Source organism: Apodemus sylvaticus, chromosome 2, assembly GCF_947179515.1.
Source record: "Apodemus sylvaticus chromosome 2, mApoSyl1.1, whole genome shotgun sequence".
Lineage (NCBI taxonomy): Eukaryota > Metazoa > Chordata > Mammalia > Rodentia > Muridae > Apodemus > Apodemus sylvaticus.
In genome coordinates this window covers 81,019,069-81,044,007 of record NC_067473.1, presented here as the reverse complement: position 1 = coordinate 81,044,007, position 24,939 = coordinate 81,019,069, and the positions used below count along the sequence as shown (strand labels likewise).

Sequence of the window (24,939 nt, the reverse complement as noted above, 5' to 3'; positions counted from 1 at the left end):
TTTTTTCTAAAGAGTGAACAGTGCAAGGACTGGCTTCAGATATATCAGGTATCTGCAGTGCCTGGCGACCTTACATTCTCAACAGACCAAGAAAAGTAAAGTCTTCAGTTTCATGATTTGAAATAATTTTTGGTGTGGACAATTTTTTACTAAATTGTCACATATTCAGATAGGAAAGATTCCATATAAAACATGTGTTCTCCTAATATTTCAAAAATTGACCAGTTTGACAGTGGAGAAATGGACTCTCAAAATGATTTTAATTTGCATTTCCCTGATAACCAGGGATGGTGAACACCTTTTAAATATTACCACTGTCTTTCTTCTGAGAACTCTCTGTTCAGGTCTACAGCCCACTTTTTAATTAGGTTGTTGATTTTCTTGTTGTTAGTTTTTAAGTTCTATGTACATTCTAGATACCAAGCCGCCTTCAGATGATTAACTGGCATAACTGTCCCTCTTTTGTAGGCTGCTTCTCAGTCAATTAACAGTTTTCTTTGCAATGAGAGAATCCTTTTAATTTAATGAAGTTCTACTTTATTATTGGTATACTTTCTCGGGCAGCCAGATTGCTATCCAGAAAGTGCTTCCCAGAACTTACAGCCTTGAGTGTACCTCCCACTCTTTCTCCCAGAAGCTTCAGAGTTTCATGTCTTACACTGAGATCTTTTTTTTTTTTCATTCTCCACACACTTTTTTCTTCTATAATTTAGGTTTTTTTGTTCACCTTACATCCCAATCACAGCCCTTTCCCTCCTTCCCTCCCAGTCTCACCCTCTTCCCATTACAAATCCCTCTTCCCATTATGCCTCCCCTTGGGTACCACCCTACCCTGGGACATCTAGTTCCAGCAGGGCTAAGCTTATCCTCTCTCTCTCTCTCTCTCTCTCTCTCTCTCTCTCTGAGGCCCAACCAGGTATTCCAGGGAGAGGGTGGGGGAATCCAATAGAAGGCAACAGAGTCAGACACAGCCCCTGCTCCAGTTGCTAGAGAACCCTCATAAAGACCAAACTACTCATCCACTACAATTGTGTAGGGGCCTAGCCCCAGCTTCTGCATGCTCTTTGGTTGGTGGTTCATTGTCTATAAACCCCATGACCCAAAGTTATCTGACTCTGTAGGTCTTCTTGCAGTGTCCTTGACCTCCAGCATCCTCAAGTCTATCCCCACTCTTCCACGAGATTCCCCAAGCTCCGGCTGATGTTTTGCTGTGGGTCTCTGCATCTGGAAACCATCAGCTGCTGGATGAAGCCTTTCAGGAGACAGTTAAGCTTGGCTCCTGTCTGCAAGCATACAGGCGTGTCATGAATAGTGTCAGAAGTTGGCTTTCTCCCGTGGGATGGGTCTCAAGTTGGGGCAATGTTTGGTTGGCCAGTCTCCCAGTCTCTGCTCAGTTCTTATCCCTGTGCATTTTATGGGCAGGGCAAATTTTGGGTTAAAGGTTTTGTGGATGGATTCATGTCCTCCTCCTTTTACTGGAAGTCCTACCTGGCTACAGGATGTGGCCACTTCAGTCTGTATATCTCCCCTGGTAGGAATTTCAGCTAGGGTCCACCCCATGGTCTCCCCATAGCTTCCCCTAGCCTAGGTCTCCAGCTAGTCCCAGAGATAGATCCTACTGATTTCCACTCACACTCCCAGCCCTCTGCCTCACACAGGATAGCCATCTCTATACCCTCCCCATCCCCTCTCCCACCAAGTCCCCTCTCTCCATCCATGTCCAATGACTATTTTGTTTCTGCTTCTGAGTAAAGATTAACACATACTCTCTTGATCCCTCCTTATTATCCAGTTTCATTGGGCCTGTAGATTGTAGTATGATTGTCCTGTACTTTATGGCTAATATCCACTTATAAATGAGTACACATCATACATTTCTTCTGGTCTGTGTTACCTCACTCAGGATGATATTCCTGAGTTCCATCCATTTGCCTGCAAATTTTATGATGTCTTTGGTTGTTTTGTTTTTTTTATACTCGAATAGTATTCAGTTGTGTGGATATACCACATTTTCTTTATTCATTCTTCAGTTGAGGGACATCTAGGTTGTTTCCATTTCTGGCTATTATGAATAAAGCTATGATGAATATAGATGAACAAGTGTCCCTGTGGTATAGTGGGGGGTGTTTTGAATATATGTCCAGGAGTGGTATAGCTGGGCTTTGAGATAGAACTGTTCCCAATTTTCTGAGAAACTGCCAAATTGATTGCCAAAGTGGTTGTACAAGGTTGCACTCCGAGAAGCAATGGAGAAGTGTTTTCCTTGCTTCACATCCTTGCCAGCATGTGCCGTCACTTGAGTTTGTGATCTGAGCCATTCTAATGGGTAACACTGAGATCTTAGCTTCACTTGGAACTGTTTGTGTTCAGGGTGAGAGAGAAGGGTCAGATTTCATCTTATACATCTAGGTTTACCAACACTGTTTGCAAAATATCTTGTCTTTTCTTCAATGTGTGCTTTTGGCATTTTCATTAAAATAAGGTAGCTATAGGAACAAGGACTTGTATCTGAGAGGTTTATTTGATTCTATTGATCAGTGTGTCTGGTTTTGTGTCAGTGGCATGCTGCTTCTATTATGGCTTTGTAGTATAACTTGAAATAAGGAACAGTGACACCTCTCTAGCAGTGTTTTTTGTTTTGTTTTGTTTTGTTTTGTTTACTATTTATGACAGTTTTGGCTATCCAGGGTCTTTTCACTGCCACATTAATTTAAGCTTTTAAGTTTCTTTTTAAAATTTATATGAATAATTGCATTGAAATTTTGGTTGAGGTTATACTAAATCTATAGATTGTTTTTGAAATGATTAGTAACAGGGCATGGAGAAATTAAACTGGTACTGACTAGGATACTTTCTCCTCGATAACTAGCTTTAATAGTTTTGCAAGATAGTGTAGGGTGCTAAACGAAGTAGGAAAACATCAATAGTCCAAGCCAGACATAAGCTCTGTGTCCTGCAATAATGACCAATGTAGCAAGATATACCCATGGGTTGTGTGAATAATCAACTACTTATGATTAGATTTAAGATTTGCTGCACATAAGGAAACATGTATCTGGTGCTATAAATCTGGCCAAGAACTCATGGTTGGGAGTTCACAGGCCCTTGGGTTGAATGCACTCTTATATTTTAATCTTGTATAAATTGATTCTTGAGGAAATTTTACACCATGTATTTAAAAGTAGAGAAAACCAGGCTGGAGAGATAGTTCAGTAGTTAGGAATACCAGTTGCTCCTCCAGAGGACCTAGGTTCAGTTCCAGCACCCACATGGCAGCTCACAATTGTATGTAAAGTAACTCCAGTTCCTGGGAATCAGACACCCTCACACAGGCACATAAAATGCCAATGCACATAACATAAATAAAAATGGAGAAAACCATTGTTTCAATACCTTCAAGAAATGGATAACACAAATAATCCTTTACACGAAACTGAAGTCGTTCTGTTTAAATAAAAAAGAAAGAAAGAGTAAACTCAGACTTCCAATTTAGACATTTGCCAGGGAACAACTTGGCCTCTTCTATATCTTACTTCCTTGTGTGAATTTTCCTCCCTTTAGATTTCAGTATTCAAAACCAAGAGGTTTGATTAGAGAGGCTAATTTCAGAAATACCACTTGGAATTCAAGTCACATATTTTCTTTGGTTGTGTTATGCATGAATGAAGACCCAAGTTGCAGGATGGAGACAAAGAAAGTAACCTTGACGGTTGTTCTGATCCATAGCATATGCACAGACTACATGGATTTATGTAAAGAAATTCACGTTTTAGTGCATAGAAAAATATTCTTCAGAAACATGTCCCATATGATTTTGTGTATTGAACAGATCTTTCTTATTTCTATTCATTTTTTTCCTGTAGAGCATAGCCTTATTTTTTCAAAAGAAAATAATTTTGCTAACACTGAAAAATGAAGCAAAAAAGATTGAATGGCAAGAGAATTTGCTCAGGAATTATTGGCTCTACCTTGAAAATATAATTGCTTTCTGCGAAGTGAAATGGAATAATATAGGGCTCTTATAAAGAGGTCAAAGAATCAAAGTTGTTTCTTCTTGGGAGGAAATATTTTCAGGGTGTTTTCCTGTGGGAAGGCTGGTTGTATATCTAATTTCAAATTGGAATTTAAACAACATGAAACAGCTGTAATTACAAGGTTGACAGATTATTCAAACTGATGCCAAATTTCCTTTCTTGATGATCATAGAATGTGAACAGAATCTCAAACATGGAAGTCATCTTGGCTTATCTTAAACTAAGCTCCTCTAGAGTTACTTTCTTACTAAAGATCTTTACTAATTTTTTGAGGTCATAAATATATTTTGATATTTATCCTTATTCCCCCAGCTCCTCCAAGATCCACTAACATTTCTTTATCCCTGCTTATGACTTTGTGTCTTCATTTTATTTTGCTTTTAAATAACCCATCATGCACAATTTGTGCTACCTATGTGTTCCTGGGTATGAGACCATATGGTTGCTATGCTAGAGACCATACCTTTAATAAAAACTGACTCTTCCCATCCTAGAAGCACCAACTGTCCATAGCCTTTCAAGCAGAGGTAGGGATTTATGACTCCTTACTTCCTGTGCTAGAAGGTTGAGTGACTTTATCTTGTGCAGGCAATCATGGCCGCTTTGAGTTCATGAGTGCAGTTGTTCTGCCATTTCCAGAAGTCACTGTTTCACTCTAGTCCTTCCTTGCTCTTATAATCTTTTCATACTATCTTCTATGATAGCTCCTGGGTGTTGAGTGGGGTATGCTACAGACGTACCATTTTTGGTTGTGTAATCCACTGACAATGTTCTGCTTTTGGCCCAGTTGTGAGTTCTCAAATTAACCACCACCTACTACACAAAGAAATTCACTGATGAGGTATGAAAGCTGTAGGAGTCTGTCTGTGTTTAAAGAGATTCAAACAGATATCAGTTTGATATTGTATTTACTTAGCAGAACAATGCAGAATACAGACAGAACAAAGGTTACTCTGGTTGAGTTGGACTCATCAGTGAGCTGCACATAAGCCTCAAGACTTGGCAGTCTTAAATATAAACATTGTTTTAGAAAATCAGTGTCAGCTTACACCCTTACCACCTTCCAAACCTCAGGCAAGTTAGTCTCTCTGTCTCTGTCTCTGTCTCTGTCTCTGTCTCTGTCTCTCTCTGTCTCTGCAGAGCCTGTGATATGAAGGGATGTATGAGTATATAAGGTAGTTCAGAGGAGCAGCATTTCAGATTGACATAAGAATAAAGTAGGACATGAAACCATAAAGCAGGTGGCTGCAAGGTGGTTGGCAGTTAGTGAAGAAACAGGCAGGAACCATGCTCACAGACTGCAGGCAAATGTAGCTCAAGTGTGAGCCAAGCAAAATATTGAAAGTATAGAAAAGAAAGAAATTCTAGATGTATAAAAGCAATTATGAACCAGTTTGGGGCTGCAAGCTACATCTTAATGTGGGTACTAGAGGAAAGATGTGACCAGGGAAGTGGGGCAGCAATAGAAAGGAGAGGGCATAGTAATTCCAGAGTGTAGAAACATTTTGGGAGCAGAATGTTCTGGGATCATGACCTTGAGATGACTTTCTTAGTTCTCTGATGTAGTGCTTTTTAGGTTCTCTCTCTGACTCAAAGAAACCTGACTCCATCTGCGCCTGGCAGAAACCATTTGTCAGCTACCTAGACAGCTCAGAAAGCAAAAGGTTAAGGTGTGTCAGAGGCGCTTGCATTGTGCTATCACCAAGTAATTGGGAACTTTGATAGCCAGACCATGACAGAACCCAGCAGTGATACAATGACTGAGGTACCAATGAAGGACACAATGAGACAAGGCACATGAGTACATCTGAGATTGTATGGATAGGGGATGGAAGGCTAAGGTTTTGTAAGGGGTTGGTGCTAGGGCCGTATTATGCATAAGAATACTGAGGAAAGTGTATGATGGAGATGTCCACATTCTGGGGAGATAAAGCACGGGAGACAGTGGATCCAGGAGGCAGAGCCTCAGTGAAGTCAGCAACCAAAGCAGGAGGATAAGGAATGAGATGGGCTCAGGGACAGGTCTTGGTAGTAGATACTTTGCAAGAGAATGCCATCTTAGGTTCCCAGCTAGGAAGTGTTCTCTGCTCAGCCATCCTCTCATGCAAACAAGACACTTTCCTCAAGCAGTTCCCAGGATGCTGTTTCTGATTCTTTCATTTTTCACCTGTTCTTCATTCCAGAGACTCATCCTTTGGTATTCATATCTAGCTTCATGCATCCCCCTGTAGTAGGAGCCATGCTGTTCCCACAGCTGAATGGAAATAACTTGACAACATTTGCCTTTGACTTGAGGGTAACAGCAAGCAATTGACTTCTCGCCAGTAGCCTTGCCTCTCCGTGGGGTCCATGGTGGTTATCTTTCTGGGATTATTAAAGGGAGATAAGACCCCATGAAAACCATGTTTGACAATTACAGAGGCTTTCTGTTGTACTTGAAAGAATATATGCTCTTGGACCTATGACCATAGCCTGAAGGGACTCAGGTTCCTCACTCAGACCATTCTGCCATGTCACTCACTGCGGTCAGAAAAAGGCCTGTTTCTACACCCTAGCCCTGGGAACCTTCCATTCTGCTTCCCAGGCTCTTGTTCCTGAGGTCTGTAGAGCTTCCATCTTCTTACCTTCAAGTCTTTACCCAGGGGTCACTTTTGTGAGACCCTTTCTTCCCATTTTACACAGTGACTCCTCCACAAGCTGCTGTATGGAAATAGCATTTGTTTGTTGTCTTGTTTCTCTCACTCTTGATGGAAAGACATTCTGTCTTGCTCACAGATGCCTCCAGCATTAGAACTATCACATCTCTGAACATGCCTTCCAGATACCTGATCAGACTCAGATAAATATTTTACATGAAATAAGGTCACATTGTCATTTTATTGATTTTTCATTATAGATACATTTGCATGTTTATACTTGTCATCCTCCACTAGGACACATGCTCTGTCAGAGTAGAGGTCATACGCTACTCAGTGACTATAATATACCTCAGTCAGTTGCATACTGTGTGCTTTCTTATTATGTAATCAATGAATATTAAAATCCTCAGAGCTTTTAGGGTACATAGGATTTGGATTCCCTTGTTACAGGTGCTCTTGGACATTCCATTTTGTACAAAGATCATCAAACCCTCTCTGGTCTAACAGAGACTTCTCTCCAACATGATTGAGTGGGGGAACCAGACCTGATTCTGCTGTAGCTGGTGTCTTTAGAGATAGCCCTCCTCTGGTTTCAAGGTCAGAGGGACTAAAAGCAACTAGCTGAGTTACCCCAGAGCATGGAGTCCACTGGCCACTCCTGGCAGGGGACTCAGGGGCCGTCGCGTGGGATGAAACACATGATCTCTGGCCATGCTTTCCTTCTGTCCAATTGCATAATGGCAGATCGGCACAGTGTTCCAGTAGCTCCTCACAGAGAAGGTCTAGCTGCTGAAAGAAAATGCAAAATGGAGCGTGTAAGGAGCAGGAAGATAGGGAGCCATGGTGACATGCCACACTGGTTAGTTCTTTACCAACTTGACTCAAACTAGAGTTATCTGGAAAGGAGATCCTCAGTTGAGAAAATGCCTCCATCAGATTGCCTGTATATCTTGCTTAAAAATGAATGTGGGAGGGTCCAGCACACTGTGGATGGTACCATCCCTGGGTAAGTCCTGAGCTGCATAAACAATTGGGCTGAGCAAGTATTGAGGAGAAAGGCAGTAAGCAGAGATCCTCCATTGCCCCTGATTCAGTTCCTGCTTCTAGGTTCCTGACTTGAGATACTGCTTTGGTTCCCTCTGATGGTCAACTGTAATTTGTAAGGCAAATGAGCCCTTTGGTTTCCAAGTTGTGCGCAGCCATGTTTTACCTTAGCAGTAGAAGATAGCTAAGACACATGGGGAGAAATGTGGGTCCAGGAATCTGAGCTCCTTTCTCCGTAGAGAATGGCAGGAAACCATATACTACTGGAAAAGGCCAAAGAGCTCACCAAAATAATGTGTTTGACAAAACATTTTACCAAAGACAATGAGTCTGCTTTCTTATGGAGCATGAGTTCTATTCACCTCTCACTCTAAACCCTAAACAGTATTCCCCAGGAATCGATCTTAAAAGTTTGTTCAGAGAAGAAAATTCATGATTTTTTTAAACTTATTTGTGTAATTTTAATTATATACATATCTGTCCGTAGTTGTCCCAGGAGTCAAGAAAAGGATATTGAATCCCCTAGAAGTGGAGCTACAGGTGGTTGTGAGCCACCAGTCCCACATGCTGTGCACAAAGCTTCTGCAAGAGACATGTGAACTCCTGAGTTATCTCTCTGGCCCCTTCTGTAAACTTTAGCTTTGTTGTGAGCTGCTCTCTTTGAGCAATGATAAAGAGGAGGAGTTGGTTATTCACAACTTTTAGCAGTATAACTTGAGAACCGCATAAATCCTATATGTATTTACTAAAATAAACCTAAATGCAACTCTTCATATGTGCGCATATCTTACTCTTTCCCTACATTGTTGTCCCTCAATTAACCAACCCCTGTAGTTGAAATCTATGCTGCCTATCTTGGAACTGTCCTCTTTGAGGAGGTCATGAATCCTGCTTTTACTTGAATGGAGGCCCTAGTTGGAAAGAGGGATGCTTCATGTTACTACAGGTATGTGGAAAACACAGAGTGGAACTGTTCCTCTGTGTCCACTGCTAGTGACAGAGACCTGTCACATTTGCACTAAATAGCTACCCCAGACCTGCCCAAAAGGTATTTATGAGATACAACAGTTCTGCAATGGGCTTTCCAAACCCCAAGTAGAGTAGCGAGCTAGCTTCTATTGGCTAAAAAGACCAGCTTCAGTCTGCTGGGATTCTTGTTCTTACATGGAAAAGGAGTCATAGTACTTCTTCCTCCTTTGAATGGCAGGAAAACCCTTGGAGTCGCTGTAAACCTGAGCCAAGCCCCCTTTGACAGGTCAAGATCAATCTGCAGATGTGACTATGTAACATGCAACGCTACATTCGCTACATGCAACTCTTTCACCACTGGCTTCTTATTTGAAGCAGCCCTCCTATAAGTAGTAGCAACATTCACACTATGCATGCATCCACTCTGTGTCCATTCTCTGCCACAACCCTTACCGGTAGGATCCCTTCTTTGATTTGCCTGGCTCTGTCTCCTAACTGAAAGGCCAGCTCTGCCACTTGCTGCTTCAGGGCCTCACGTAAAGTTCTCAGGTGCTCAGCCTCTTCCCTGCTCAAAGAGGATAGAAAAGAAAACTTCAAAATCACCACCAGTTAAAAAGAAATCCTATTGTGGTATAATATATGTATCAGTTTACCTACTTCAAAATGCAATCCATCATCTGTAAGCAAGTTACCAAGGTGGGTAAGGATGACCGCCATATAGCTCTAGAACATGCCACCTCCCAAATAAGAACACATAATACTTCCTGATAAGAACTTTACTTTTAAAATCTATCCCCTCAGCCATAGGCAATAGGTGAATGCATTTATTTTGGTGACATTTTTCACCCCTGTGACAATAATGCACATTTCTAAACTCTGATACCCCCCTGCACAAGTCCCACTCCCATCAATTAAAGAAATCCTGCTGTCCTTTCCTGTCTTCTCATCTGATTGCCCCTCTTCTGACCTTCTCAAATAGCTCCAATCTTCAATAATGAGGGTACCCATCCCGTGCTGGCTCTCAAGGTCTCACACTGGGAAAGCACAACTAAGGCCATGAAAGCAAAGAGCTGGCCGATTTCTCATTAGTCCTGCTCCATCATGCTCATCTGGCCTGCCTGCCCTGATTACCTTCCCTTGCTCCAGGTGTGTGGTCTGGTACTTACTTTTATGCTTGCCTTAGATAATTACCTTTCCTCTTCTGACATGTCCCTGGGAAAGGGTGCCTGCTGTCCCATGAAGTGCTGCTCGATTGCCTCTAAGTGCTCCCGGAAACTCTGGCACACCATCTTCATGGTTTCCATTTCATAGACTGTGCACTGGCAACAAAAACAACCCAAGAAGGGTGAACTTTCTGCTAACATGGCTGGAGGAGTCTGCCTTTCTTCCCAGTTGGAATTCACCATTTGCAAAGAAGCCCAAGTGCTAACACTTAGAAGAGACCAAGGAGCTCCTCCAGCCCATGGCTTTGGAAGAAATTAGATTGTATTTGACTAATACAAAAGTGAGAGGTTGTTGAGTGGCACTTGGGTGAGAATTAATTATGTGCATGAAGGCCCAAACTAGTCCTAGATGATAGAGATGCAAGGCGGTAGACAGAACAGGAAGAATCACCATAGAGTAGGCTCACAGGTAGAAGAATGAAGTCTCCTTTAATCTTGTTCAGTGTTGGTACCCAGTACCCCATCACTCTTAGCATCAACATTTAACACATTTACTCATATGTACTTATTCAAAAAATACATAGGAAATTATAAAAAATTATAAGAAATTATAAAATTTCTTATGAAATACGTAAGAAATTAGGATTATTTTGTTACTAGTTTTACCCTTGCTTAATCATAGTCCTTGAAGAGGGGAATCTACAGGATCTATTTTCTTCATCAAACAACATCACCTGAGAGAAATGTTAGACATCCATGCTCTCTAGGAGCTAGAATTAAGACTTGAATAACTCTTGGCCCCACTCCCCATACTAGTCTTCAATGCTTATTATCCATTGGTGTTCCTGATTCGATACATTCTTGCAACCTAAGAGCTTTGGAATTGTCCACAGCTAATAACTTATCTGTAGTGAGTTGACCAGACACTTGGCCATGGCCCTAGGATGACTGACATCTAATTAACGTGCTTACCGAAAAAAGCTCAATGTTGCCAGAAATCACATACACACACACACACACACACACACCCTACTGTTGCCCCCATTTGCATGTATTTACAAATAACCACTTAATGCTGGGATCTTGTACTTGGAAAAAGAAGTGGTTCTTGCTCTCATCAAACATTGATTGCCTATAGTTCTTTATCTAGAGGTAAGACCATTTTGATTTTTCCTCAATACATGCTATCTTATAAAAAGCTGAGGTCTTTGTAGGACTTGTGCAGGCAGCCAGGTTGTTGAGAGTATATGGGTGTAATGTCCCTGTCATGTCCACATAACCACACAGATGATATTTCAGTCTCTGGATCTTACAATCTTTTAACCCTCTCTTCTGTGATGTTCCCTGAGTCTTAGATGTAGGGGTTGTACTATGGATGTCCTGTTTGGGGCTGGGTATTGTGAGGATCACCAAGTCTCTGTGTTTTGACCGGCTGCGGATCTCTAATAGACTCCATCTGCTGCAAAAAGAAGCTTGTGCTCAGTGCACTGTGGGGAGGCAGGCACAACAGCACAGACTCCAGACTTCCTTCTTAAGGGCTCACAGCAGTGAGCATTCATGCCGTCCAAACCAGAAGCAAGTTTCTTAAGGACCCAAGAGCCATTCCTATGAATTGAACTCAAACTAGAAGTCTCTGTGGGATGGTGGGATTGTGAAGGCTTTGGAGAAGTAACTCAAATGAAACTCCTTGGACTGCCAGTCCACAAAACCCACCATCCTCTGCCTCTGTTTCTGAAAAGTCCAAGATTTTTTTCTTTTAATCTTTATCCTCTAAATCCCATGGTCAGGATCATGGCAGCTTGCTAATTACTGCTTTTCCTAGAAGTATCTTAAATACAGTCAACTTACAAACACATCTGTCCTTTTTCCATTTTCTGCGTCACTAGCTCCACTGAGCCCCCCATCTCTCTCCTTAAAATGCCCATAACACCCCCCTCACAGATCAAAATGAAGTCCAGCTCTATGTTACTGCCAGTAGTTCCTGAATCAAACCTGTTTTCACTATGTTAATTGATGCCCTCTGTGTACCACTGAACCACTGAGCCCAGTCTATCTGTGGGGCATTTTACTGCTTTGCTAATCTCTGATCAGCTCTCCCCTTGTTTTACAATCTGTATTGGATGGTTCTTTGTGTACACCTATGACCCAGAGTCACAGGACCACCTCCCACCTGACTTTAAGTGATATTTATGCTAGAGGATCTCTAACTGTCTCTACCGGACCCTCTTCCAGACACTAGAAGCCGCATGCTCCTACTCACCAACCTTCTCTCCTTTCCTCTTAACACAAATCTAATGCTTTACAAGCTGCAGTGTGCTTAGCTAAAAGTCCACAATCCCCAAGCTTCTCTGTCAAAGCTGATAGTCAAAGAATGAAATCAGATGATTTTTTCTGAGCTTTTGAGAAGCAATCTAAATGAAACTTATTTGGCTGCCAGACCAAGGACTCCATCACTCTCTGCTTCAGTTTCTGAACCATTCAGTAATGTTTTTCATCTTTATCCTCAAAATCACATGGCCAAGATTATGGATACTTTGTGATTATTACTTGACCTAGAAGTTCCATAATGAGAATATTAATCTAAGACTGATACTTTGATATAAAAACTACATCATTTTGTTTTGAGTTATTTCATACTGAATGATGTATTTAGCTTTAAAATGAGAACCTGAGCCAGTTGTGGGAAGTCTTTGACACATGCTGATGTTGGTAAAAATGCTTAATATATTATTGAATTATGGCTCATAAAATGGAAATGATTTTGAAGTGCATGTGAACATCTCTTGTAGATAAGTGTGTAGATAAAAACTCTTTGATATCTGTAGCCAAAAATGCTGTTCATATTTCAGATTTATACCACTTAATTGATCTTTCCCTTCCCAATATCTAATGAAGTCACGTCATGGAATGAAGGGCAATCAGACAGCATGAGGAGGCACCTGTCGCTCAGAAAGGAGCTGCTCAGTGCTTCAAGTCAATTCAGGTAACTGCTTTCAACGTCCAAGGAGCAACAATGCCAGGCCATGGCAACACAATGTTCAAGCAAGCTGAACATCATTAACCCTGGGTTTCAAGGCTCAGCTCCATGTGTGGGGATAACCCCTAAGACTGGATGATAAGGAGGTAGGGCTTGGATTTAGAGAGTGTTGATGGCCAGTTTGTGACTGAAGACTGCAGTGCTGTGGAAAATTCTAAAGTGCTGCCATCTCCTGATTATTTAGAAAGATACAATTTAGCCTAAGTACTAGCAAAAAACATTTCAGAATAAAGAAAACCCCGGGCAAGTAATAACAGGTGTGTGTGTGTGTGTGTGTGTTTATATCTTTCTCTTTTTGTCCTAAGTAATGTCTTGGACAAACCTACAAGGTCTTCTCTACTGGCACAACCCATTAATGTAAACTTAAACAGTAAGAATGACAGTATTAAAAACAAAACAATAACATGAGCTTTCTAATTGACTCACATTTTTAAATGCTACAATTTCTACTTTTAAACCTTAGCCTATACATATAGTTTTTTAATAATCAGAAATCTTATTTCTAAATAGGGAAATATGAAGTTTGGCTTTGACTTAACATATTTTAGTTAAACATATTTCCAAGAATTCATATATTCAAGGTTAATTATATGAACAAATCAATTTCCCAGTGACAAATTATTGTTATAAAGTGCACATAGGAATCTAATATCAACAAACTGGTCTTCTAGTTAAACCAGAAGATCACAGAATGAGCTGTGGGTTTCTCTGTGGTGTCACACATCCTGGGGGAGAAGACAATAGTGCACAGGGGAAGAAGTCAAGATTTTACATACAATTTCTCTGACTTTCAACATGTGCTCTGCCTGCCTGTTGCCGTGAGACAGTAAAGCAGCCATCTCTGTCTATAATCTTCATTTCACCCATGGCCTAGTTTCTGGTTATTTTTATTCTTAATAGATTTCCTAACTTAAACCCCCATAGGGTTTAACTTAAAGCCACATTGCCTGTAGAATCTTTTCCCAGGTTTTACAGGCCAGTCAGGCACATTCACAGCACAGGTCGATTTCGTTTTCCACTCTTCAAATTTCTTGACTAACACACTGCTAGTGGTCTACCTACATGGTGTGCAGGTGTGTGCAGGTATGTGCAGGTGTGTGTGTGTGTGTGTGTGCGTGCAAACAAACACTCATTGTAAGTGTATATGTATGACCACATCAGTTTACTGTTCCCAATGACTGTGTATTTCTGAACCCTTAAATTTAAAGGAAGAAAAACACGTGGCCATCTAGTAAAACTGTGGAATACCCACATCAGTCAAATCAATGACCTTTGAGTTTTCTGTATAATTACAAATCCTTTTGTTGTTGTGGTTATGTGTATCCATGTTCATGTACATGCAGGTGTGTGTGTGTATGTGTGTGTGTGTGTGTGTAAGTCAGAAGTTGACACTGAATATTATTTGTCCCTTATTTTGGGGACAAGCTCTCTAGATAAACCTGTAGCTTACCTATTCAGCTAGAATGGCTCCTCATTAAGCTCCAGGGACTCCATCTGTTACTGTACCACCACACACATCCCCAGCACACACACACATACACAGCACACATCCAGGCTTTTCTGTGCATACTGAAGATGCAAACTCAGGTCCTCATGCTTGTGCAGCAAGCACTTTACTGAGCCAACTTCCCATCTCCTGATAATTCTAGACTCTAGGAGGAGGAGGGCTAATGGCTTGTGAGGCAAGGGGCAAGATCAGGAAGCTTACACTCAATCAACTGCTGCTAGTTTAACGCCTACCTACATACCAGTGTAAGGATAATGATTATACAGAGAGGATCACGAAAACCTTTCTATGCTGTAGTGCCAAATGAAGCAGAACATCTGTTTCCAGATTCCAAATTATTCCACACAGCTAGAATAATGTAAGTCCAAGGTCCTCTTTGACAGAAAGAGGTGAGGTAAGATCACTGGTCCATACTCAGGGAAACCCTAGGTAGGATGTCAAACTAAGTGTCTATCACTATCATAAGAGGCATCCTTATCTTTGAACCAGCTTTGGGTCCTTATGCCTAAGTTTTTCTGGGTCTCATCAAATTAACACTGAATCTCAAATACAATTTGATGTAATTGTCTTCTAGATTCTCAGTTTACTAATACATGCTTACTATTTTTCTTCTACTGCCAAGAAATATTTGCATTATTTTTAATTGGTGGGGGTGATGTAATCAGAAAACAGATTTAGTTTCCTATCCCAGCATCATGATTACCAAATGGCATTGGCTATGTCTTGAAGGACCTTCTCTCCTAAAATTTTTAACATAATTTTGATTGTATTCTTACTATTTTAAATAAAACATAAGACTAAACATCATTTAATTTATACTTCTTTGTAAAATTTATCCTTGAGATGAAGTTTCACTTTGTAGCCTTTAGCACTTGCTATGTTGACTGGACTAACCTTGACCTTGTAATGATCTTCCTACCTTAATCTTCTGAGTGGAGGCATTATAGCAATGTGCCACTATAACTGAACCAGGCTTTCATTACAGAAATAAAAGTACTTATTTATATGGTCTAATTGTGTAGGATCTCAAATGACACCTGCTTCAGCTAACTTTCATGTCTAATATATTGTCATATAAACTACATAGTCAAGTGAGTGCTTAGTTTTCTAGGGCTGTGGCTTTCAGTCTTGACCACACTGACATATTAGACCAAATAGTGATCTGTGGTGGGGCTGCCCTTTACATGTGCAGTAGCATGTTCGACATCTTCTCTGATCTGCACCCATTTGTTGCCAGTAACACCCATTGGTCTTCCAGCTGTGACAGATGCTTCCAAAGACAGATAATGTCACCTGATGTAAGAGCAGGGAATGATTCACAGAAGAACACTTCCTTAGAGTACTTGTGACCTCTCAGTAAATAAATATGGTGGTGATTTTTCCATTCTCCTAGATTTTACTTTATTTATTTTAATACTAAATTTGAGGTACCTAGGCATTCTACCACTGAGCTATATCCCTAGGCCCATTCTCCAGGATTTGGTTATTTTGACTCTAGGATCCCAGATACACATCAGCCTTTGCCCTTTTCTTCCACTTTATAAGAGACCCAGAGTTGATTACAAAGCCTAGATGAAGCTTTCTATGAGTAATACAACCTTTATTTTGACTCATTCTTAAATATTCTAAATTTCTGATATTTTTCAATCTGAAAATTAATTTCTAAGTTTATGCTAGGCTTATGTAGAGTTCTATATGTCAAAAGTTCACATGATGGTTTCCTTTATCTTTCACACAATCACTCTTATACAGGTCTAGATATTTTAAAATTGGACACATCTTTGTATAAGAATTTGTGTTGAGATTCAACACTTAGTGGTTGTAAAGTGCTGAAAGATTATCTAAACTCTATAGTCCAGTTTCTTCTTTTACAAAAGAAAGAGGACTTGCCACAATTAGAAACCCAATGAATATTTATGGCATCTAAGAAAATGAAGATTAGATGACACAATATAAATTAAATTGTTTATAGTAGGCATTTAGTACATTTTTTTGTGGAATTAAATGAAAAGAAGAGGACCCAAGAGCACTGGACCATGACACTTAGTAAGCCAGTTCCTCTGCATTGTCCATAAATCACTATACTCCTGTATCACCAACATCCTTTACTTTTTGTATGTGAAATTTCAGACATTATAGTCTTTAAGATTTACTTGATAGTTAGCCTAGAAGACCTAGACTATCCACACCTTAGAAAAACTTAAAAGAAGCATTAGAAGGATTCATTATGAGCAAATTGATTAATCAGAGATTAGGCTGACACTACTCAGCATTCCATAACCCCAGAACTCATTTTAAAACCAGTTACCAAAGGTTGATGAGAAGTCCCTTTATATGACATTAGAGGTTCAAGTAATACATCAATAATAAAAGAGTTACAAAAATTGATGATTAGTGCCATACATCATCAATTAATATTACTTCGAGCTTTCTCTTCATTAAGTATTGCATTGAGTCTCTAATTATGTTGAGAGCTTTATTTCATCACGATACAATTTTGTGATAATGAAATGAGTCAGTTCCCTACATATATGTACATATGTATGGATGCATAGAGGAATACAATCCCTGTACATATGTACACACACACATACACACACACATTCACACATTCACACATTAAACCCAGGGCCTTATGCAAGTACTTAGCCACTGAGCTACATCCATAGTCTCCATCCCACTATTTTACATGACTGCCTTAGAGACTCTAAATGGCCGAGTCAAGATTATATAGTCTACTGAATTTGAATGTCAGAATTCTCAGTTACACTGACTTGGAGATGAGACAGGGAAATTATTATTATAACCTTGAATGTATGAATTTATCTCACAAACTATAAAATACTCAACAAACATGACTAATATTTGAAAATAGGAGGCATGCTCTGAGTTTTCTCTGCTATAAAAGAGGATAAACACTATCATTGTCGTGCCAGAGTGTGGTTGGTACATCTGCCTTCCCAGTTTGTAGTGGAGACACTTACAGAACACAGGTCCCTCACAGTAGTGTCTTGGAGTATTTTCAATGTCTTCATGAACTGGACTTTAGGATCCTCTGCATGTGAATACAGGAAATGCCTGCAAATAGAGGGTTCTGGGCCAGGGCCTTGCCTCCTCCACTGGCAGTTGGGGCAGTGATGACAGCAGACACAACAGTGGGTAGGTGTGGTATGGCAGATGCCTGTTGGGGAGGTACAAGAAAAACCTGTATCCAAAGAAATGGATTTGGTGAGGGGTCGGGGTCTGTGAATTAAGTCCTTATGTGAGGGCTTGAGCTTGCATTCATATGCATCAGTCTGAACAGCAACATCCTTGACCTGCCTTGTTTCTGTATGCAGTCTTAGGTCTGTGGTATTAAGAGGGTCACATGGAGTGCATTCAAAAGCTGTTCCTTTATTATAGGTCCCCAGGTTTGCAACCCTCTGAGCAGCTGACAACAGATTGGAGGACATCTGGGTTGTCACAGACCAAGAGCTGGCAGCATTGGAGTCAGTGGGAACATCTCCAGGTGGCTCATCAAGGTGGGGAATAGACTTCTCAGAGGTTTGAACAAGGTCACATTTATAGTGTATGGCTCCCCTGTGCTGGTGAGAGTGCTGTGCTGGCCTCTCTTGTACCAGTGAGCTTTGCTTGGTCTCAGGGAAGACTTTGCTGTTGTCCTCTGTTCTGGGGATCTCAGAGACCACATGATAAAAATTGTCTGGAATTTGATCAATCCTGGATGACCTTGGTGACTCAAAGCAGTGCCTTCCTATCAGCATTTTTCTAGTACCCTTATAGCCTAGAGATCTATCTTCTTTTTCTGTGACATGAGTCACCATGACCCCCATTGTGTTATTACATGTAGAAGTAGAAGTGACTTCAGTTCCAGCAACACTCTCTGTGTGTTCTCCCAACATGATGGCCTTGGTCAGAGTCATATCTGGGTTGACTATTTCTAGTGACTCTTCCATGGCCTTAAGTTGAAGATCCTCCTCCACCACAGATGCTGAGGCCTTTTCTTCCAAGGTACTCCTATCTTGGCTTAACAAAGATGAGCTTGTCATGATCTTGGATTTAGAGCCATATGACTCTTGCAGAGAGTCTTGCCATGATGCTGGACTATGATTCTGATCCCTTGGTTTGCAACCTCTAATGGAGCTCTGGCTGCCTGTCAAAGAAGACACCTGTAGGAGAAAACAACATGGAAAATGAATCAGGAAGTTAGGGCAGAACAGTAGCACAGAAGTCTTGAGCACAGGCTATAAACATGGAATTTTATCAGATTACTGTGTTACCCAGCATCTCTTCCCCATGAACTTCAGCTCATTGTTTAGAAAAATCAAACCAAAGATATATATATATATATAGTGCGGGCTTTAAAAGTTTCCATTTGTGATGTGAACTTTATATTTGCCATTCCAAGTTCTCTAGGACTGAGTATATAATGAGGGTGGAGTGGTTTATAGGACTTAGAGTGTTAAGTATGCAGTTAGGACCCCATTCCAGGCCCTTTTACCTGGAGAGGCTGGAGCTCTGGCAGTTCTTCCAAAAATCCACTGCTATCAGACTGACAGCTGTTTGTTCTGTCCACTAGGGTGCCTGTGTGAAGAAATATTCCTGGAGGTTAGGAAAGTGAAATTGTCCTGCACACAATATAGGAGAATAAACCTCTATGACTAGCACAGTAGAGATCATGCATTGTCTGGCCATGAATGACCCAATGGGAAACCTCCAAGGACATCTTTCTCAAGTGTCAGAAAGTGAAACACCTATATGACAATAACTTTAAGTCTCTCAAGAAAGAAATCAAAGAAGTCTCAGAAAATGGAGAGATTTCCCATGCTCATGGATTGGCAAAATTAACATAGTAAAAATGGCCATTCCACCAAAGGCAATCTATAGATTCAATGCAATTCCCATCAAAAACCTAACATAATTCTTCAAAGACATGGAAACAGCAATTTTCAAATTCACCTGGAAAGGCAAAAAATCCAGAATAGCAAAAAACGATACTTGACAATAAAAGAATGGCTGGGGGAAATCACTATCCCTGATCTAAAGCTTTACTACAGAGCAATAGAGATAAAACTGCATGCCACTTGTAAGAGACAGACACAATGATGAATGGAATAGAATTGAAGACCTAGAAATAAAACCACACACTTACAGGTACTTGATTTTTGACAAAGAAGCCAAACATGTACAATGGAAAAAAAAGAAATCATCTTCAACAAATGGTGCTGGTATAACTGGCTGTTGATATGTAGAAAAGTGAAAATAGGTCCATATTTGTTACCTTGCACAAAGCTCAAGTTCAAGTGGATCAAGTACCTCAACATAAAACTTGATACACTGAATCTAATAGAAGAGAAAGTGGAAAAGAGCCTTAAACTCATTGGCACAGATGGAAATTTCCTAAACAGAACTCCAATGGCTCATGCTATAAGATCATGATAAATGGGATGAAACTGGAAAGCTTTTGTAAGGCAAAAGACTTAGCCAATTAGGCAAACCAGCAATCTACAGACTGGGGAAAAAAATCTTCACTAAACCAACATCTGATAGAGGTCCATATCCAAAATAAATAAAGAACTCAAGAAGCTAGCCCAAACAAAAACAACCCCAAACAAAAATGAGATATAGACCTAAATTGAAAATTCACAACAAAGGAATCTTGACTGGCCGAGAAACACCTAAAGAAATGTTCAAAATCCTTAGTGATCAGAGAAATGCAATTCAAAACGACCCTGAGATTCCACATTACATCAATCTGAATGGTTAAGATCAAAAGTTCAGGTGACAACACCTGTTGGAAAGGATGTGGAGAAAGAGGAACACTCCTCCGTTGCTGGTGGGGTTGCAAACTGGTACAACCACTCTTAAAGTCAATCTGGAGGTTCCTCAGAAAATTGAAAATAGATCTACCTCAAGACCCAGCAATACCACTCTTGGGAATATACTCAAAAGATGCCCCACCATGCCACAGGAGCACATGTTCCACTATGTTCACAGCAGCCTTGTTTGTGATAGCCAGAAGCTTAAAACAACCTAGATGTCCCATGACAGAGGAAAGTATTCAGAAAATGTGGTTCATTTACACAATGCAATACTACTCAGCTATTAAGAATGAGGATATCCTGAATTTTGCAGGCAAATGAATGGAACTGGAAAATATCATCCGGAGTGAGGTAACTCAGACCCAAAAGAACATGCAGGGTGTGTAATCCACTCATTAATAAGTGGATATTATCCAAAAAAAGTACCAAACACCCAAAATACAGCCCACAGAACTCAAAAAGTTCAACCAGCTGAAGGGCCCAAGTGAGGACACCTCAGTCCCACTTGGGGGGAAGAAGAAAGCAACTACAAGAGGGGAAAGAGGGATCTGGAGAAACTGGGAAGGGGAGAGGGGAACATGATTGGGTACTGGATGGAGGAAAAGGACTGAAATACCTGAGGGCCAGAAGAAAGAATGGAAACATGCAACCTCGGGAGGTAGGAGGTTGGGGGAATCCTCCAGAATGAACCAGAGACCTGGGGAGGTGAGAAACTCTCAGGTCTCAAAGAGAGGGACCTTAGATAAAATGCCCTACAATGGGGAGAGTGAACTTGTAGAGCCCATCTTCAGCAGAAAGGCAGGGCATCAAGTGAGGGATGGGGTTGTTATCCCACAGTCAAAACTCTGACCCATAATTGTTCCTGTCTGAAAGAACTGCAGGGATGGAAATGGAGAGGAGCCTGAGGAAAAGAAGGTCCAGCAATAGGCCCAAAGTGGGATCCAGCTCAAGGGGAGGCCCCAAGGCCTGACACTATTACTGAGGCTATGGAGTGCTCACAAAAAGGAACCTATTGTGACTGCCCTTTGAAATACCCAGAAAGCAGTTGAAAGGGTCACAGGCAGATATTTGCACCAAATCAATGGACATAGCTGCTAGCCCCTGTGGTTGAATTAGGGGAAAGCTGGAAGAAGCTGAGGAGGAGGGTAACCCTGTAGGGGAACCAGTAGTCTCAATTAACCTGGACCACCAAGATCTCTCAGACACTGCACCACCAACTAGGCAGCATACACCAGCTGATATGAGGTCCATATCATATACAGCAGAGGACTGCTGGGTCTGGGTTTAGTCAGAAAAGATGCACGTAACCCTCAAGAGACTGGGAGTCCCAAGGAGTTTAGAGGTCTGGTGGGTGGGGGTGGGGACATCTTTGTGGAGATGGGGGTGAGGGGGTGGGGACAGGGTGCAAGGAGGTGGTATAGGATGTAGAACACTTGGAGAGTGGATGGGGGAGATAAAATCTCATGAGTAAAAAAAAATAAAAAGAATAGATAGATAGATAGATAGATAGATAGATAGATAGATATTGATATTGATATATAACAAGGACATCATGAGTTTTGCAGGTAAATGGATGGAACTAGGAAATATAATCCTGAGTAAGGTATCTCAGACCTAAAAGGACATGCATGTTATATACTAATTAATAAGTGGATATTAGCAAAAAATAAAAAAGTGCAGAATACCCAGAATATAACCCACAGAACTCAAGTAGGTTAACAAGCCAAAGGGCCCAAGTGAGAATGATTCAATCCCACTTGGGACAGAGAATAAAGCAATCACAGGGGCAGGTAGAGGGAGGGAAATGGGTGGGAGAGGGGAGGAGGAGAAGCAGGAGAAAAGGGGAACCTGATCAGGTATTCCTGAGGGGAACCAGGAGTGAAATCCCAAGCGCCAGCAGAATGAATGGAAATATATAGCCTCGGAATGTGGGAGGTAGGAGGTGGGGGGACCCTATAGAATGTATCAGAAACCTGGGAGATGAGAGACTGTCAAAACTCAAAGGGGGGACCTTAGATGAAATGTTCAACACTGGGGAGAGGGAGCTTGTAGAGTCCACCTCCAGTAGAAAGACAGGACATCAAGTTGAGGGATAGGGTTGCCATCCCACAGTCAAAAACTCTGTCCCAGAATTGTTCCTGTCTAAATGAACTACAAGGACAAAAATGAAGAAGCGATTAAGGGAAACCCAAACTGAAAGCCATCTCAAGGGTAAGATCGATGGCCGGACACTATTACTAATGCTTAAAGACAGGAGCCTAGCATGACTGCCCTCCGAAAGGCTCAACAAGCAACTGACTGAAACAGAAGCAGATACTTACACCCAATCAATGGTTTGAAGTTGGAGATACCAGTGGTTGAATTAGGGAAAGGCTGGAAGAAGTTGAGGAGGAGGGTGATCCCATAGGAAGATGCATGGCCTCAACAAACCTGGACGCCCCAGATCTCTCAGACACTGAGCCACCAGACAGGCAGCTTATAGTAGCTGACATAAGGCCACTGACACAATACAGCAGAAGCCTGATTGGTCTGGCCTCAATGAGAGAAGATGCACACAACCCTTGAGAGACTTGAGGCTCCAGGGAAGGGAGGCCTGGCAGAGAGAGAGAGAGAGAGAGAGAGAGAGAGAGAGAGAGAGAGAGAGAGAGAGAGAGAGAGAGAAGGGAGAGGGAGAGAGACAGAGAGAGAGAGGGAGAGAGGGAGTGTGTGTGTGTGTGTGTGTGTGTGTGTGTATGCGCACGTGCATGCGTGATATCTTCTTAGAGATTAGGGAGGAAGAATGAGATGAGGAACTGTGGGAGGACAAAACAGGAGAGGGATAAGGACTGGACTGTAAAAAAAGATTAAAGGTAACTATAATAAAATAAGACTCCATTATGTCAGAGTATTTCCTGGTAACTCAACTCTGCCTCAGAAGTAAACTCAAGCAGAAAAGCAGCACCAAGTACTGAGATATCCTGAGTTTAAGATCTTGGCGGGGGGGACTGTCAAAGCTCCAGGGGTCTGCCTGTGCCCACGACTTGAGCACATAGGTGGTTCATCTGCCACCCGGCCTGTCATGGGGCCTGTGTCCTACGTGAAGATCAGCAGAGGGGGTGACTCCCCGCTGCCATCTTCCCTGCCTGCCGGGGCAGAAAACCAGCACCAGGTACTGAGATACCCAGAGGTTAAGATCTCTGGGGGCGCAAACCGCCAGGGGTCTGCCTGCACCCAGGACCTGAGCACATAGGCAGTTTGTCTACCAGTCAGCCTGTCATGGGGCCTGTGTCCTATGTGGGGATCAGCAGACGGAGTGACTCTCTGCTGCTATCTTCACTCCATGACAGAGCAGTCAGGGAGCATCTGGTTCACTGAGACAACCCAAGTATAACATTGCTTGGGGAAAGACTCAGCAGGGTTCCAATGGCACAAAAGAGGAAGGCAGCACATCAGCAATCTGGGCCAGAGAAACCCAGGCATCCAGTGTCAGAAATAGCCTTAAAGGTCCACAGGAGATTGAAGCACCAGCCAGTGACAATAAACCATTGAACACCAGTGGGAACTAGATGGCTAAAGGCAAATGTAGGAATGCTACTAACAAAAACCAAGGCATTATGGCAGCATCTGAACCCAATTCTCCAACAACAGCAAGTCCTGGATACCCCAACAGACCAGAAAAACAAGAGTTGTATTTAAAATCACTGGTCATGATGCTGTTAGAGGCACACATGAAGGAAATAAATAAATCTCTTAAAGAAATTCAGGAGAAAAATGATCAAAAGCTAGAAGCCCTTACAAGGGAAACACAAAAATCACTTAAAGAAATTCAGGAGAATATGGGTCAAAAGATAGGAACCAATAAGGAGGAAATGCAAAAAAATCACTTAAAGAAATACAGGAGAACTTTGATCAACAGGCAGAAGTCATGAAAGAGGAAACACTAAAATCTCTCAAAGAATTACAGGAAAGCACAAACAAGCAAGTGAAGGAACTGAACAAAAATATCCAGGATCTAAAAACAGAAATAGAAACAACTAAGAAATCGCAAAGGGAGACAACATTGGAGATCGAAAACCTTAGGAAGAAATCAGGGGCCATAGATGCAAATATCTACAACAGAATACAAGAGATAGAAGAAAGAATCTTAGATGCTGAAGATACCATTGAAACCATGGACTCAACAGTCAAAGAAAATGCAAAATTCAAAAAGCTTGTAACCCAAAACATCCAGGAAATCCAGGAAACAATGAGAAAGCCAAACCTAAGGATTATAGGTATAGATGAGAGTGAAGATTTACAACTGAAAGGGCCAGCAAATATCTTCAACAAAATTATGGAAGAAAACTTCCCTAACCTAAAGAGAGAGATGCCCATGAATATACAAGAAGCACAGAACTCCAAACACACTGCACCAGAACAGAAATACCTCCCATCACATAATAATCAAAACCCCAAATGTACTAAACAAAGAAAGCATACTAAAGGCAGTAAGAGAAAAAGGGCAAGGAACATAAAAAGGAAGACCTATCAGAATTAAACCAGACTTCTCACCAGAGACCATGAAAGCTAGAAGATTCTGGGCAGAGCTCATGCAGACTCTAAGAGAACACAAATGCCAGCCAAGACTACTATACCCAGCAAAACTCTCAATCACTATAGATGGAGAAACCAAGATATTCCATGACAAAACCAAATTTACACAATATTTTTCCACAAACCCAGCTCTTCAAAATATAATAGGGGGAGAA

At 41.3% G+C, this 24,939-nt stretch overlaps 1 protein-coding gene across 1 annotated transcript in view; it reads right to left on the bottom strand.

The window, feature by feature from the left end:
• Nucleotides 1–7,117: 7,117 nt before the first annotated feature.
• Itprid1 (ITPR interacting domain containing 1) overlaps nucleotides 7,118–24,939 on the bottom strand; it is a 116,238-nt gene continuing 98,416 nt past the window's right edge. Inside the window, exons 9-13 of the mRNA XM_052172548.1 lie at nucleotides 18,892–18,974; nucleotides 17,378–18,559; nucleotides 9,878–10,005; nucleotides 9,140–9,251; nucleotides 7,118–7,462 (exon numbers count right to left, since the gene is read on the bottom strand). Coding sequence (XP_052028508.1) covers nucleotides 7,118–7,462; nucleotides 9,140–9,251; nucleotides 9,878–10,005; nucleotides 17,378–18,559; nucleotides 18,892–18,974 — 1,850 coding nt within the window. The remainder of the gene's footprint in view (nucleotides 7,463–9,139; nucleotides 9,252–9,877; nucleotides 10,006–17,377; nucleotides 18,560–18,891; nucleotides 18,975–24,939) is intronic.